Source organism: Leptosomus discolor, chromosome Z (assembly GCF_034619465.1).
Source record: "Leptosomus discolor isolate bLepDis1 chromosome Z, bLepDis1.hap2, whole genome shotgun sequence".
Taxonomy (NCBI): domain Eukaryota; kingdom Metazoa; phylum Chordata; class Aves; order Leptosomiformes; family Leptosomidae; genus Leptosomus; species Leptosomus discolor.
The window spans coordinates 15,687,193-15,702,556 of record NC_141419.1 but is presented as its reverse complement, the minus strand read 5'-3'; the positions used below and the strand labels follow the sequence as shown (position 1 = coordinate 15,702,556).

Genomic DNA, 15,364 nt, shown 5'->3' with positions numbered 1-15,364 from the left:
CTGTAATTTTGCTCATATTATTCCTGTGCCTGAATCACTGATACACAGTAGTAATATAATGGAAGATTTCATTCCCTGTCTATCTATTGTTACCACACAACAGAGCTATGAAAAGAAATAATTGCAATGGTTCCTAAATGACTACGTCTAGACTCTAGTTTTATGCATCTCTGTTAAAGGGTTATAAATCACCAAGTATCTGTAACTATTTAATTCCATAAACACTTTTTCCTGGAGTTCCAAATTACTTTACTCATCTTCAATATTCTCTATAAAATAGGTGTTTCTTTCTTATCAATACTTCCTGTAATTTTTTTTTCCATCTGTAATAAATGACAAATACAGACTGCAAGTTAGTACAGTGAACGAAAATTTTTTATTCTCATTCATGTCAGTCTTTAATTTTGGATATATCTAACTATTCAGTGGAACACTGTGCAAAGATCCTTGCTCTAAGGACAGCTTTAACTGATGTATCTTAATTGTACAGTGTGGTGCAATGCTTAAAAAAACCCCTAAGTCCTAAACCAAAAAAACCATCCGGGCACAGCATGGCGCCTAAGCCTGTAAGTTCTGTCAAGAGTTTCACTTGGCCTTGCCAGGTGTTGACACAGCTCTATTGCATCTCAGCCCTTATCCTCCCATCATTGCACACGAACCTCAGGTGGAGCACCTCCAGAGTTGAAATGCAAAAGTTAATTAACCAGACACAGAGAAGACAATCCATGTAACTCTTGAGGTGGAACTTAATGCTTGACAACTATTAATAGGTACAAAATATTCATTCTGATCTCCAACTTAACCCCACTGCTAACACACACAAAGTCTTAACCCCATTCATCAATATTTGTAAGAAACAGAAGGCAAAAAATGCAGCAGATAGTAGACAAATTAGGCAAAAACCTTTCCCAAGGGAACCTGACAAGACACAGGCCATGTAACAGAAAAGTTTACTGAAAGGATAATGACCTAAGGAAAGTCTAAATACATCCCTAAGCAGACAAAGTGATTTAAAAAAATATTGCCAGCACTGGAAATTCAGTACCTCTATCATATCTACAAAAAGAACAAAGAATAGCTTAGTAATTTGTACTTAGCTCCTCCAAAAGACCATTGCACTATTTGAACCAGAGTTTTGAGATTTACAGCACTTGCAAAAACACTACTGAGCTGTAACTCCTTTTCTGAGACAAGCTGATGGGGTACTTTTGAGAGAGAGGTAGTGGAAGCGAGAAAGCCAAGACCAGACTGAAATGCGTTGGTACTGGGAATGTGGCCTGACCTCCCACAAGAACACATTTGTAGGTACACTGGGCAGTTAAAATCAAGGTCTTTGTCTATTCCTTAATCTTTCTGAGACAGTTTTCTAAGCATTAAATAACCTCGGTGAGTAAATAATTCCATTATATGCAGGGCACTATGTATCACCATAACATTCAAATATACTGTTTAAAGAAGAGAAGGAACAAAAAGTTTTTAGCTTGAAGTTATCAAAGTAAAATTAGCACATAAATTATTTTTAACATTTGACAAGGTAGGCAACAAGTTTTTCAACCTCCACATCTTTTTGCACACACATCCCCGGCCCTCTCCATGTTCTGCTGCCTCATGTGAAAATACATATGTAGGCTAGGTGGGCCATGGGAACCCTTGGAGCTCGTTTGTCTCAGAGGCAAGTAAACACCTTTGCAGAATTCTCAGGTGGCCAATTTCTAAGCATTTTCATACTTTGGTAAAACAGAGTCTCAAAACATCTTTAAGTCTCTAGTTGAAAATGGGAACAACTGTTAGCACAAGCTTTATTTGAGCCACACACAGACAGCCTAACGTGTGCCATAACTGCAGTGCTGACTATTTTTTAAAGTGCAGGCTGTCCACAAATTTATGTTAAAAGAGACTCTAACTTTTAAATTCCAGCTTGCACTAATTACCTTTTTCACTAATTATATGAATAAGGGAGGCCTACACTTTAACTTAGGTTTGTTTTTTTTAAAGCCCTGAAATTGTTTTAATGAAGATATTATATTGGTGCAAGAAGTTTTCACAGTCAGTTAGGAAACCTCCCTACCCTCTTGTAGGCTGTAGAGGGCAGCAAGAACATGTATGGTATAAGGACTGAGGCTGCTGTAACAACACTAAGGTGAATGGACCCATTCTCCTGGGTGGTGAAGGTGAGTTACAAAGACAGATACTGGCCAAAAGGAATAGCTACTGAATACTGGGTTACACAAGATGTATTTAGTTTCATTTTAGCAGATTTCTGATGTCTGTGGTGGAGGACAGCATCCTGCAGTTCCACCTTCATATCAGAATCTTGCAGAACATCAAGGGAGGGAAGTACATCTAGTTGATCATCTTTAAGCCTTGAGAAGCTAGCTAGCCATCCCAAATCCTCCCATCCTCCTCCTTATTTCCTCACACCTCAGTAGGAATATGGCCAAAATCTCCATGTGGTCTGAGTTGCATGATACAGACCGTGTTACTTGGGGGAAAAAACCGGGCAGCTGAAGTTCTGGGTACAGATCACTGGTAGGACATGATGATGGCTCCTCTGGAGCCTTACACCTCCACTGCAAGACAGAGGACAGCAACTTGTCCAGCATGACCCTGCTGTCAGTCAGATGACACAGATGCAGGAAGCAGCACATTGCTCAAGAACCACATGTTGGTCAGGTCTATCCCATAGGATATCACAGGGAAGTTTCACGAGGTTCAGAAATCTCCTGATTTCCAAACTGGTTGAATTGTCCCAAAGAACATTAGCAAATAAAGATTGCGTCTTCTTTTGGTTTCAACTTGCTATTAACGAAATTGTTTAAGAAAAGATGGGCTCAAAAGCCAGAGAAATCAATTGCTCTTAACTGCAGAGATACAATGGTTTGTATCTCTGCAACACAGCAGGGAGGGAAAAAGAACGAAAGCGAATGAAAAAAACTAATACAGAAAGTATAAACCAAGTAATTTATCATTATCTGATTCTTTATGAAAATCAAAGTCTGAAAAATAATTTGTGTCTTTCCTAAAATGCCTTATAATTATATTTTATTATTTCCAAGTATATTTTAATACCTGCAGGACTAGGCATGATAGGTGTTCCTGGTGGCCCTCCACCTCCTGGAGGACCCTAGAGAGAGCAGAAAAAAACAGTTAGCAAGAAAGGAAAAAAATATCACAGTAAAAAATGAACACAGTACAAATGGGGAAAAAAAAAAAGTACCGTGAATGTCATGAGTTACTCTAGTAAAAACATACACATTTTCTGATAAGCTAGAGAAACAGTTCATTACAGATTAAGACAAGGTAATTCGTCAGCAATCTCTGGCACAGACTTCTCATGTACGTACGTATACAGACCCAAAAATACCCATTAGTCAGTAACTCTGTCTCATGCTGTGAGTCAGACAAGAGAAATACTTGGAGCAGGGCCTAAGACAATTACATTTAGTTCCCTCAACCTACTTCTATTACCACTGGATCTTCACCTGGCATTTCTGTTTTGTTGTACTCTGTTCACAGTCAATGGTTGAGTAACCAATGTTTGCTAAGCACAAAACAAGTGGGTGTCCTATGGGGACAGAAGAGCCTAATCACCTTAAGAAAGCTTTCTGTTTTAGGCAGACTTGGTATCTTGATGTAATAGGCATCTTAATTCTGTCTGTATAATATCCTGTAATTTCTTAAGGTAACTTCTGTACACATAATTTCAAATTAATGACAAATGGACTAGAAGTCAGAATAATGCTCAGTACAGTCATATTGCTTCCCTACACACTAAATCAGAGATCAAAAAACCCCCCAAAAACCTCATCAAGGAACATCTATTTTCTCAGTCTCAGGTATTTCTGTGTTACAAATCTGTTTGTGACTAAGAATTGCACACAAACTGCTCTGGTTGTTAAACACGATTTTTAAGGTTCTTTAAAAATTTCTCCACAAATTTTATTCTAAACATACTAATTGTTTAGTAAGAACAGAACCATAATGTCTGGCTTCCTGTGTTTGCACATCTGCTAATATTTTATGTAACATGAAAAACCACCAACTTCCAGTTTGGTAAACATGTCTGTGTCAATAAAAGTCAATAAATATTGACTTTCCATAATAAAAAATACACAGGTTGCTAACAACAGATTATTATCTTCATTGCCATATGACTCATTATATTTTAATCTCTTTTGTTGTATTTTAAAATAGCAGAAGCACTGTTCCAGACAGGAACATTTTTTTCAGTAGCACTGAATATAAAGGTTTGGTTGTTCCTGTCTGGTTACAAGGACACTGCTGAGATTTGCTATAATTCACTGAGATATTTTGGAAGGAGGCAAAGAAGTCTTGGATTTGAAACAATAGACCCTCTTTCTCAATGGCCTACTTAAAATAACATTTCTTACAAAACATGTAGCAATAATATACTAGCAAACAATGTTTTCAGACAATCAAACTCAGAAACATATCAGCTTTCTGACTGATACCGCTCCTCTGCAGGTTTGTACAAGTAAAATACTTGCAAGGGGAAGCATCTCTGTCTGCCAGCCAGTGATCAACTTGCAGTTAATCGTAGATGAAACAGAAGTCTTTTAACCAGAAGCAGCAGCACATCCATGCTGTCAGTCAACATATATATACCTCTATGCCCTTATATGTAATCTCATCTACCAGTTCCTTACTTTGTGCTTCCCCTTGCTTGTGAACTAAGCAAGGTCACTGAGTATCTTTAATAAAGCATGCCAGAACAAAGGCCTGCTCCATCACGAAACCCACAGATCAGCTTACAAAAATCAAGGCATAATAACTTTATTTCATACTGCCAGCAGCCACCCTCCCAAATTACAATTGAATCAGAAATGAATGTGTTAGGATTGGGCTTGCCAAAACTATCTGAAAGTCCTGTTCAGCCCTCAGCAATGAGAAATTCCCCCATTGCTGCTGCAGAGCTACAGACTCCAAATTCAAAGGGACCTTTGGATCAAATATATGACCCCCTAGGCATCACAGGCTATGACTTTTTATCCATGTACTTGTGCACTAAGCTCACTAACTTGATTTTTTAGGTTTATATGTATTTTTCAGCATCACATAAAGAGGTGTAGAAACCACTAACTGGTCGTTTATTAGAAAAGTTACTTATCTTCACTACTAACTTTTGCATCTGATTTTAAATGTGCATTTACTCTTGTTGTTTGTATAGTTTCCTCTCTTACAAAGCCTCTTGGTATCAACTATTTTCACTCTGAGAACGTATTATTATGTAATGGAATTTATTCTCAAAAAATGTCTGATAAACTAACCAGATTAAGCTCTCAAAGCATGCAGTTCCAGGTGGTGAATCCTTTGGCTAAAAAGCTGGTTTAAGAGTTCTCCAGCCCACACCTTGTTCCCAAACACTTGCTCTCTTGGACGTTACTGCCCCTCAGGTTTGCCTACCTAGCTGTTTGTATGGCTGGAATTCACGTGTTCTTTTTCCAAATGTGGTGAGACTTTCTGAAGCAAGACTACTCTTTCAGCATCAGACACAACATGTACTGTGCAAACATTTATGCTGGCAGAAGATTTCAATCCTTCGCCCACCTCAGCTGCTTCACCACTATCCTATGTTAGTGGCAGCCTCAGCTCTGCTTGGAGCTCCCTCCACCTATTCTGGGTAACTGAAGTGCTTCAGCAAGGACCTGTTCTTTAAATGCTTCAGTCAACTTCTTATGTTTTGGATGAAGAGGGTCACTTATCCAAGGAACTCCACTACCAGACCTAAAGGACTGGTGACTTTCAGCCAAAGAGTGGGGAGAAGGAATCAGGCAGCAACTACAGTTATGAACACTTATGAGAATTGTAACATTTTTTACAGCTGATTGTCTAATAAAGGACAAAAGAATTTTCTTCTGTCTAAACAAAACAACCTAATTCTTTAACTCTTCCTTCAGCTTTAGCTCTGCAGAATCACCTCTCTTACGAAGAATGAAAATAAGAGAAAGCTATAAGCAGCACAAACAGATGAAAAACCACTGGTATATAGTCCTCATGGTGAAGGACCTGCTATTTCCACATTCTGAAACAGCTTCAGGTTTTACACTGGTTAAAGCGAATGCCCTGCGGTTGTCTAATCTCCATAATCTCCAGATGACAAAACATACAGATACTTCTATCAAAAGAAAGGTCTACTGAAACGTGAGTGACCAACAGAAATTTTGGAATCCAACATATATATATATATAAAAAAATATATAAATTCTCCCTCATTACCCTGTGACACCAGTACTAAGCATGTGACCAAACCAGATAAAACAATATGCCTTAGAAGAGTACCTCAGAAGTACAAATAATCTAAGTACAACAGTAACAACAACAAAGAGCCTGAAATGATAAACAGAGTTAATCTCTCAGGATAGAGACAAAACCCAGCAGTATATACCCCAGCAAAAACCATTTTGTTGATAGGTACTGTGTTTGTTACATTCCAGAGAGTGGGTTCACATTTCGTGTTCTTTTGAATGGCAGCTCAGTCTTGGGCCTACTACAAAGTTTCAACTATTTTATTCTAAAGTACAGACTAAGGAAAAACAATGATATCACCTAATCCATAATAAAGTAAGAGAATGTCTGTGAAATGAAGGCATAACAGACTATGTAGAAGAAAAGAACTTTCAAGTTTTCAGAAGGTAATAAGAAAAATTTCCTTTAAAATCTTAGCTATAAGAACCCATTTGTGTGTCTCCAGGGAGATAAAAGCTTCTAAGTCTTCAAATGCCTTTTTTTCTGAAAAAGTTCAGAAACTCATATACAATATTGTGTTACCAAGAGGGCTTGAGGCTTTTTTGTCCTTTACTATTGAATATATTGTATTGGTTATACAAATGCTTGCTGAAATAAAACAGCACTCAGGGCAATTTTGACCAGACTGATAATGATTCTAATAAAGAACATCAACATATGCACAATAAATGGCAGAAAAAATCCTAAGTGCAGATCAGCTGTTCAGTTCTCAACCAATACACAAGGGTTCTTCTTAACATCTGGACAACTATTTCTTTGCCTAAATAAAATGTAACATCTAATAAGCAAACACACACAAGTGTACTTACTACATAGTTCCCAGGAGATGCTGAAGAATAAGGTATCTGTAATATCAACAGAAACAAAACAGTAATTTCTTCTGCAGTGAGATAGAGTCCATTCACACATTTACATACAGCTGTAGGTTAATGCTTATCAGTTTAATTAACTTCAAAGATACAGTTAAGGATTATGGAAAAATGCTATCATTGTCAAAACAAACACCTCCTGTTTTCAACAACTTGTCATTGTAAGTATGTTCAGGTCCAAAACTAGCAATATAGACACAAACAAAATTTAATACCCAATATTGCAAATCAAAATATTTCCATTTAAGGTTACTGTGCCCTGTAGCCACTCTAATGAAATTAATAACATAATTCACACATTTGAATGTCTGTAGGCTGAGGTCAGATATCAGCTTTCCATTGTTTCACATAAGTGAGGCATGCATTTTTAACAGTCAGTATCATTTCTTAAGATACCAAATTACAAGGTCTAGTACCAATCCAGTTCTTGTATCCACTACAAGAGTCTTCTTACTCTTATTGTGGGAACCACAATAAGGTCTGTAAAGATCTGCAGCCTATAGTAAAGGTTAAGCTACAAGATTATTAAGATAATATGCTTTATAAGGTTTATAAACTTAAGCAGAACATACTTGTATTTCAGTCAACAGGACTTCAGAGTCATCCCAAGCATGGACGGAATCTGTATGTTCTTATATATACTTAATCTTGACTAATACCTTGACCATAAAAGGAAAAGCAACTCATATCTTTCACCCTAGAAGACACTAATTTTATTTCTTTGCATTCTTCTTTTTTTAGAAGGACAGTGTTCTATTTCAATTTCAAATTGTGGTATTTGTTACAGAGGATATCTGGAGAAATCAAGTTGCCTGCAAATAATCCGGTTTTCTTCTTTATGATAAGTCTTTGCAATTATCCTTTCTAAAGGAGCACGAACCAATGCTATTACAGGAGGATGGGGTAAGAATTAAGCAATTGTACTGACAAAATACAAAATTATTTTGTAGCATAAGCATCTTACATGACTGTAGACAACCTGTCAGCCAACTCATTTTAAACATACACATCTATTACTGGACTTCTCAATTAATTTCATAGAATGATATTTCAACTATCAGTTGAAAAATACCCTAACATCCATTTAGTTGAGCATATGCAAAAGAAAACTTGAGGAAGAGTTTCAGCTTTTTTTTTTCCCCATTTGTCATTAGTAGAATTAAAAAATCAAAATTGAGAGCAACAGAAAGAACCAGGCTAGTTTGTCAAGCCACATCTTATTCTACTGCAAGTGCTAAAAAGGGACACATTTTTTACTAATCAAGTATGATCAATGAATTAAAGTGAAAACTACCTTCATATTTTCTGCAGAAATACCAGACACCTTTGTTCATGTGGGATGGCTCACTAACCCCCTCTTCCTTCAAGCTGCTATTAGACTGCCTCAGTTTGTAGTTGTTGCAATGAAATTCAATATAGTGCACTGCTTTTTACAAAAGGCATATAAAAATGGCTGATATCTCACAAGTAATTGCTCTATGATTCCATATTCCCTAGTTAAGAGCAGCAAATGTACCTTTGTTACGTAAAACATGTGAGCTGTACCTTAACAAGCTGTGATATGGCTTGCTAGCCAGATAGTGTTGACCTAACTTGTCTTACTTATGCTAAAGGAAGCTAAAATGTATTTTAAATATACCTCAGGATAACATCTGTGTTAATGCTGTAACTGATGTAAAGATGCAGAGCTGTTGTGTGATTATGAACAGAGATGGATATTTGCAGGTCAATGAGCACTCTGTTCAGATGTGCTCCTCACTGTACCTGCTCTGCATGAGGGTTACAGGGAAAAATATAAAGCATGTAGTATTCTATCTGTTGAATAAAGTGGAATTTTTTTCCTGGTGTATTGATGAGAATACTTCCCTAAATATAAAATGATGTCTAATATATTTTAAATATTTACTTACAGAATTGGCATTGGTTGGGTTTGGCCAAGGTCTACCACCCCCAGGACCCCTGTAACAGAAGATGAAAGATGAGACACAGAACAATCCCTATCCTCTGACCAGCTTTGAGCAAGCAAATCAAAATAATCTGTTTCCAGGAAGGAAGGAGATGGATTTATTAAAATTAAAAGTGTGTTTATAAAACATAACTACACCATCGTTGCCCTAGCACCATCCTTTAATCAGCTTACAAGTTGATTAAAGATAACTTATTTATTATTACAACTCTAACACTCACATTCAAGACACTTTAATTCCTGACTCATTCTGGTACTTCTGTACTATCCAGGTCAGGACATGCCAGACAGGCACTGTAAGGAGCCCCTTCCCAGGAGCCGCACTGCCAGAGGCTACAGTGGAGATGGAACAGTTTTGCATCAGCCCCAAACACCTGCAAATTTAGAAAGTGCCAGACATTCCACTTTTATATCCTTAAAGGAGTAATTTGAAAGACATTGCAAATTTGTGTCTCCTGAAGTGCTTTCCTTCTGTTCATGGAGAATTTAACTCTGTGTTACGTAGATGCCATACTTTAAAGTGGCACAGAAGTTTTGCAAAGAGTGAAAAACAAGTTCACAATTCTTTCAGTTCTCATGAGGAGTGTTTTTCCTTGTACGCTGTTAACCTTTTTTAAAATATCTGGAGAAAGTATCACACATTCCAAGGAAGTCTACTTACAGTACAGACAAACACAGAAAGGTAGCAAAATATAAGTGTAATTTCAGTCACAGAAACAGTACTCTTGTTTACATAATAAGTACCTTTCTGAAGAACTGAGGATGCATGCATTTATTGAATAAGGATCTAGAATACTGCAAGTATAGCAAGGTTTCATTAGTGAAAGTGATACCTTATAAGTATTTTGGGAAAACCTATTTTTAAAAGAACAAGCCACTGAAAATACTTTGCTATAACCTGTATCTGATAATAACAATAATAAATCTCATGTGTTAAAAATTGAAAACATGTCATTTTATACATACACTTTAAACATATGTTTAGATATGCATGTTTGCTACTTGACTAAGGCTACAGTATCTCCACAGAAGTCACAGAAACACAGAATTTATTATACAGCAGGCAAAATGGAAACTTCAAACTTTCCAGACATTCTTGTTACACTTGGCCCGCATGGTGTATGCACGATTAAGTGGCACCTTCCCAGCAGGAAGGACAACAGTGTCTCACAGGCAAAAGACCTGTTTGATAAAGCCAACTCGAAGGAGACATCAGAGGGGTACTAGAAGCAAAAGGGAATGAGTAAAGGAAAAAAGGAAAAAAAGTCCAGAAAGAGCACTTTTTTCTCACAACTCCTGCTGTTATTTTAAGTTTCTCAGTCTTAGCTGTGCTCAGAAAAATAGTTTGGTGGTTAGGCTTCATCTTTTAACAGTCTTGAGGGAACTAAGCCATATGGGAGGTAAAATCTCCATGTTTACAGTCATAACATCTCAATAACCATAATTATTCCCGGGAGCATTACAAACTTCTAGTTATTTATAAATAGGATTAAACAACTTTTTGAAGGACCTGACAACTGAGAGGCAGAGCAGATGACAAAACTTTCACATTTAAAATGGCATTTTGGCCTCATTAGCTTTATAATAGCAACATTAGCCACTGCAGCTTACCAGACATGGGAGAGTGATTTAGACATAAAGAAAGCAAGCTTTATTAATGAGTTCAGGAAGTTTTCTATATACTTTAAAGTCTTGAAAAACTAAAAACTATCAAGTAGATATGTTGCCCGAGTGATTTAATATTGAATCTTTTTTTTTTTTATTACACTGTTGATGAAGCTATAAAGAAATTAGCTCAAAAAATCAACCAAAATAAACCAAGTGAAAATTGGTTTATTTCCACTGACATTATTTTTGGAAGGCTGGAAAACAGGAATGTAGGTGAAGGTCTTTTCTGCCATATTCAGTGGCAGGAGGGGAGGCAAAGCAAAGAAGGGACTCACAATACTTGTGCTCCTCAGGTCAAATACTCAGCAATTTCTCCTCTGCTAACAATTACAAGTTGAAATAGCAGGTGTTCTTTTTTTCCCCTCTTTTTTTTTTTTTAAGTTGTTCTTTTTTCTATGTATCATATTTGGTTTATTGGCTCCTCTTTTTCAGAGAAACCAGGAATATTTGTAACACACTGGAAGTCTGTTTTCAATGCAAAACCTTGCACTTGTTTGTGTGACAACACAAATATATCTAATGAAAAGCATCAAATGGAAAACAGATGTGATGACACTGCAGATTTCTCTGAACTACAGAGAACATGAAAAAGCCAACTGAGATACATGACTGGGTTAAGCCACAGCAACGTGGAAATTTAGACAGGCCTTACAAGGAGAGTGGGAAACTCACCTTTCATCTAACAAGCTATTGGAATTTGCAAATTTACTGGAAGCCACGGACAGCTCTACGTATAGACTTAGAAAACACTGTAGCAGATTCTGCTGGAGAGCCATATGGTTTTTGTGGAGCCAAATGTTATTAGCTTATAAAATACACGTAAAAAAAAACCCACCTGCTATTTTTTTCAATGCAATGTAAGCAGGTTTTTTGCCCTTTATTAAAGGTTTATATTGGAAGCATTAACAGTCATAAAACATTATTATGAACGTACCAATTCCAAAATAGAATTTATGAAGTATCTGTCACTATGACTAATTATGGCTTCATTTTATCCTTAGTCCTACAGCATTGATCCTAGTATTCGAAAAAATCCAAAATTTCAGTTTCCCAAGGGGAAAATATATTAAATCAGGAAATTAAACATCTAGACAGAAGTTTGTGACTTGAGGTAAAAAACAAAATCACTTCTTTTTTTTTCTTTTCAGGCATGACTGAGATATTCTTAGCACTTGAGACAGCACTGCAGGTCATACTGGTCATTAAAAAGTGTCAGTGAAATGTAACACTGCTCCCTGAAATTTGCTATTTTTTTCCAAAGAGGGCATTTATCACCAAAGAAATAAAATCTTACTAAAAATGGCTACACCAAGTTTCAATGTAAAACTATACAGCTAAAATAAAAAGTTATTTTGTAGAAGAACATAAGATATGTATCATCTGTTTCAAACAGCAAGCAATTATTTAGCAGTACTACATTTGTGGAGTATATGCTCTTAGACTGAAATACTGTCTACAAGCTCTCAAGCTGGATGCTGCCATGTTTTACAATAAAGAACACTTTTTCCTCCAGAAAAATGTAAAAATTGGCAAATATTCTGCCAAAACATCTTCCTTTCACACTTTCCAAGGAGAAAAAAAGCTTCATTTTAAATAGCAACTGGTTTTGTAGAGTAAAAATGTTTATTTTTTCACTTTTATTTTTTCAGTGCCAAAAATCCAAAAATATTGAATAGAACACTGTAAAATTTTCATGTAAGAAAAAGATATGGCTATGAAAAGGCAAATGTATGTTATTATAAGGCAATAGTCTCATGTATAGTTATCCTATCTCCTAGAAGTGCGAATACACCAAATTACTTACACTGTTATTTCTTAGCACTGTGCATTAGATAAATTGTAAGGAATTAATTTAACACAGTCAGGTCCATCTATTGACACTGTCCCCAGGTTATCCTTGGATGCACTCTGACTGATCCTGAATGCTGGAATTGACCAGACAATGAGTCTTCACTAAGATTTTGGTGTAAGAACAACTTTGGCCACAGTAACTTTACAGTGAGAAAAAACCCTGACGTCCTGGAAATACAACTAAAAGAAAGCCAGACCATAGTAAGCCCTTTGTTTTCCTTTTGATCAGTATATGTCACTCCATTTGACAGAGGAAAAAAAATACTCAGTTTGATTATTCATGTAGTCAGGCATGCAATAATCGAGTTCCTTACAATGGTCCGTAATTCAGTATGTAACACAGGTCAGGATATTCTATAGCACAGACATATTCCAGCAGTAGCAATTTGGACTCTCTTATGACTCTAAAGTGCATTGTAATAAGCAAAGGAACAGTACAAAATCTTACTCAAAACCAAGAAAGAGTATTCTGTTCCCACTTTCAGCTGAGCACATCTTGTTCTCCTCTGATCATATACTGTATGAAAGTTCATTCATTTCCCAAGTAGATGACTCCAATTCATGGTGTCCCCTTCAAGAGGACATGCAAGTTCAAAGGAAAACGTACTTCCCAGATCACTGAATTAAAAGAACATGATCTATGTGTGTTTACTGGCTCAACAGAAGATGAAATGTGCTTATTAAATGCTGCAATATGGAAATGGTAGTATTTCAACTGATCTTCTCTCTTTCTGGCAGACCAGGAACTCTTTTTGTCATCCAGGAATCCATTCTTTTGTTTTTCCTATGTAAACTCTTACTTATGTGGATAAGTAGCCTCAGGATATCTTTTCTATCCTCAATTTTACTTCTACAACATTTTATTTTATAAAGTTATATTTCTTCTCTTATAATTCAGTCTCCTCCCTAGGACAATCTCTGTAGTGCTTATATTATATTCACACTGAATTTCAAAGATCTAAATATTTTTTTCTACATCAATTTTATTTAAAAGAAGAAATGCCTACCCTTGGTAAGGTTCCTAGAATTGTCGAGTCCAATATATGATGTCTATGACAGAGTAACACCCAACTTTAGATTTTATTTTATTTGCTTCAAGTCAAGGTATGTCTGGAAATCAGAAGAAATTAAGGATATGGTGGATTAGATTTTCTTTTAGTGGTATTGTGTACCTCAATACCTCTTTTACTTTTTCAGGTTGGCTACTCTTAACTTGAAATGAAAATTATCATCTCTCATTTATGTTTCCTATAAAAATAAAGAGTAAAAATGTCTAGCTATGAAGCACATATTAATCTTCACTGTGTTTTCTGTGTCAATCTGCTGAAAACTCATTCTTGAAAGACAAAGGTGTAAAAGGAGTAAGAAAAGAACACGTTCTCTGCTTTAAGGTTGTAAAATTACTCTAGTGTCTTGATAGCCAGACCACCATGCTGCCTTCTGTGACCACTCCAGGGTCTGCAAAATGCTGGTTATGAAAAGAGGTAGGGCCATGACCCAAGAATAACTTGATAATCTCTGGTCTGCAGTATGCTAAAGGTAACTACAGCAGCCCCTTAAAATTTGTGAATCTCTTAAGAAAGAAATCTGAGTAATACAAAGAGCACCTTATTTTTTTTTCCAGGCTGGCTAATCAGGTAAGCTACTCCAAGAAAGCAAAAGATTTAGATAAAGTGCAGAAGACTGCTCATGTTGAGCCACTTGCTATGCTAAAATCCTCAGCTTAAATCTAGTCTACTCTAGGTACACTAATTTTACAACTGAAATTTTTCTGTACTTAGAAAGAGGGGTTGTCTACAGGTGTGAAAGGCATAATACACTCCCATGACTAAATCCATGCCTGGAATAAATCAGTCTGTATCAATTTTTACCAAACAATGATCCAGTCCCAGAAGTACATAGAAACAGTGAAAACCTTCCACTCATATCTGTAATACTCTTCTATCTGTTTAGAGTGGAAATAAATGTAGTTACGGAAATAAAACCAGAAACAGACAGAGAATAATCCGCAGTTCTTCTTTCAAATATGTCTTTTTTTATAAATAGTTCTAGGCAATGGTTTTATTTTGCTAAAATTAAGTACTTCTTTATCTTACAGGAAAGAACCATATTTGTACCATTCTCTACAAATTATTTAATCAGTAAAGTAAACCCATAAATGTAAATAACATTATTTTTTTTAAAAAGTGCATACAAGTAGGTATCGGTGACTACAGTGGCAAAATATTCCCAATATTTGAACTTTGACCTGTGAAAGAAACTGAGTATTTATACAGACTTGTAGGGGCAGCAAAGGTGCCTGTAAGAGATTCATGCAGAAGAAGGAAACTGCTGTGGGTTCACTTTTTTAAATTGCAGTTATTAGTCATCAAAGCATGTTACTTATTAAAGCATGTTCTCCTTGTCTTATGTATCCCAAATGCTACTTCTACAATGAAATAATGATTCTTCTAAATATTATAAGATTTTATTATTGTGCTTACATGTTCATTCCAGGCATCCCCGGGCCACCTAAAGCATTCAGTGGGGGTCTCATTGCACCTCCATAGTTCTGCAATGATAACCAAGGGTCAGACTACCACAAAACAAAAAAACAAAACCAAAGAGGAGGGGGAAAGAAAGGACAGCAGGTTAATGATATCCCTACATAACCGCTGACTGGAAAGGCCAATGTAATTCATTCTTTCAGGAGTTTCCATTGTTGACTTAAAAAAATAAAAGTTAACCCCAAGGAGAAGGAATT

General features: G+C 36.2%; 1 protein-coding gene across 21 annotated transcripts in view; it reads right to left on the bottom strand.

Annotated features, from left to right (window-relative positions):
* SSBP2 (single stranded DNA binding protein 2) overlaps positions 1-15,364 on the bottom strand; it is a 179,930-nt gene that overhangs the window by 13,067 nt on the left and 151,499 nt on the right. For 8 of the 21 annotated variants that reach the window (XM_086479012.1, XM_086479028.1, XM_086479018.1 and 5 more), the window contains 4 exons: positions 15,105-15,172; positions 9,047-9,095; positions 7,077-7,112; positions 3,070-3,124 (listed from right to left, as the gene is read on the bottom strand). In XM_086479012.1, the coding sequence (XP_086335138.1) occupies positions 3,070-3,124; positions 7,077-7,112; positions 9,047-9,095; positions 15,105-15,172 (208 nt within the window). Of the gene's footprint in view, positions 1-3,069; positions 3,125-7,076; positions 7,113-9,046; positions 9,096-15,104; positions 15,197-15,364 lie in introns of all 21 variants that reach the window. The other 13 variants (XM_086479011.1, XM_086479022.1, XM_086479017.1 and 10 more) reach the window with 8 other exon arrangements.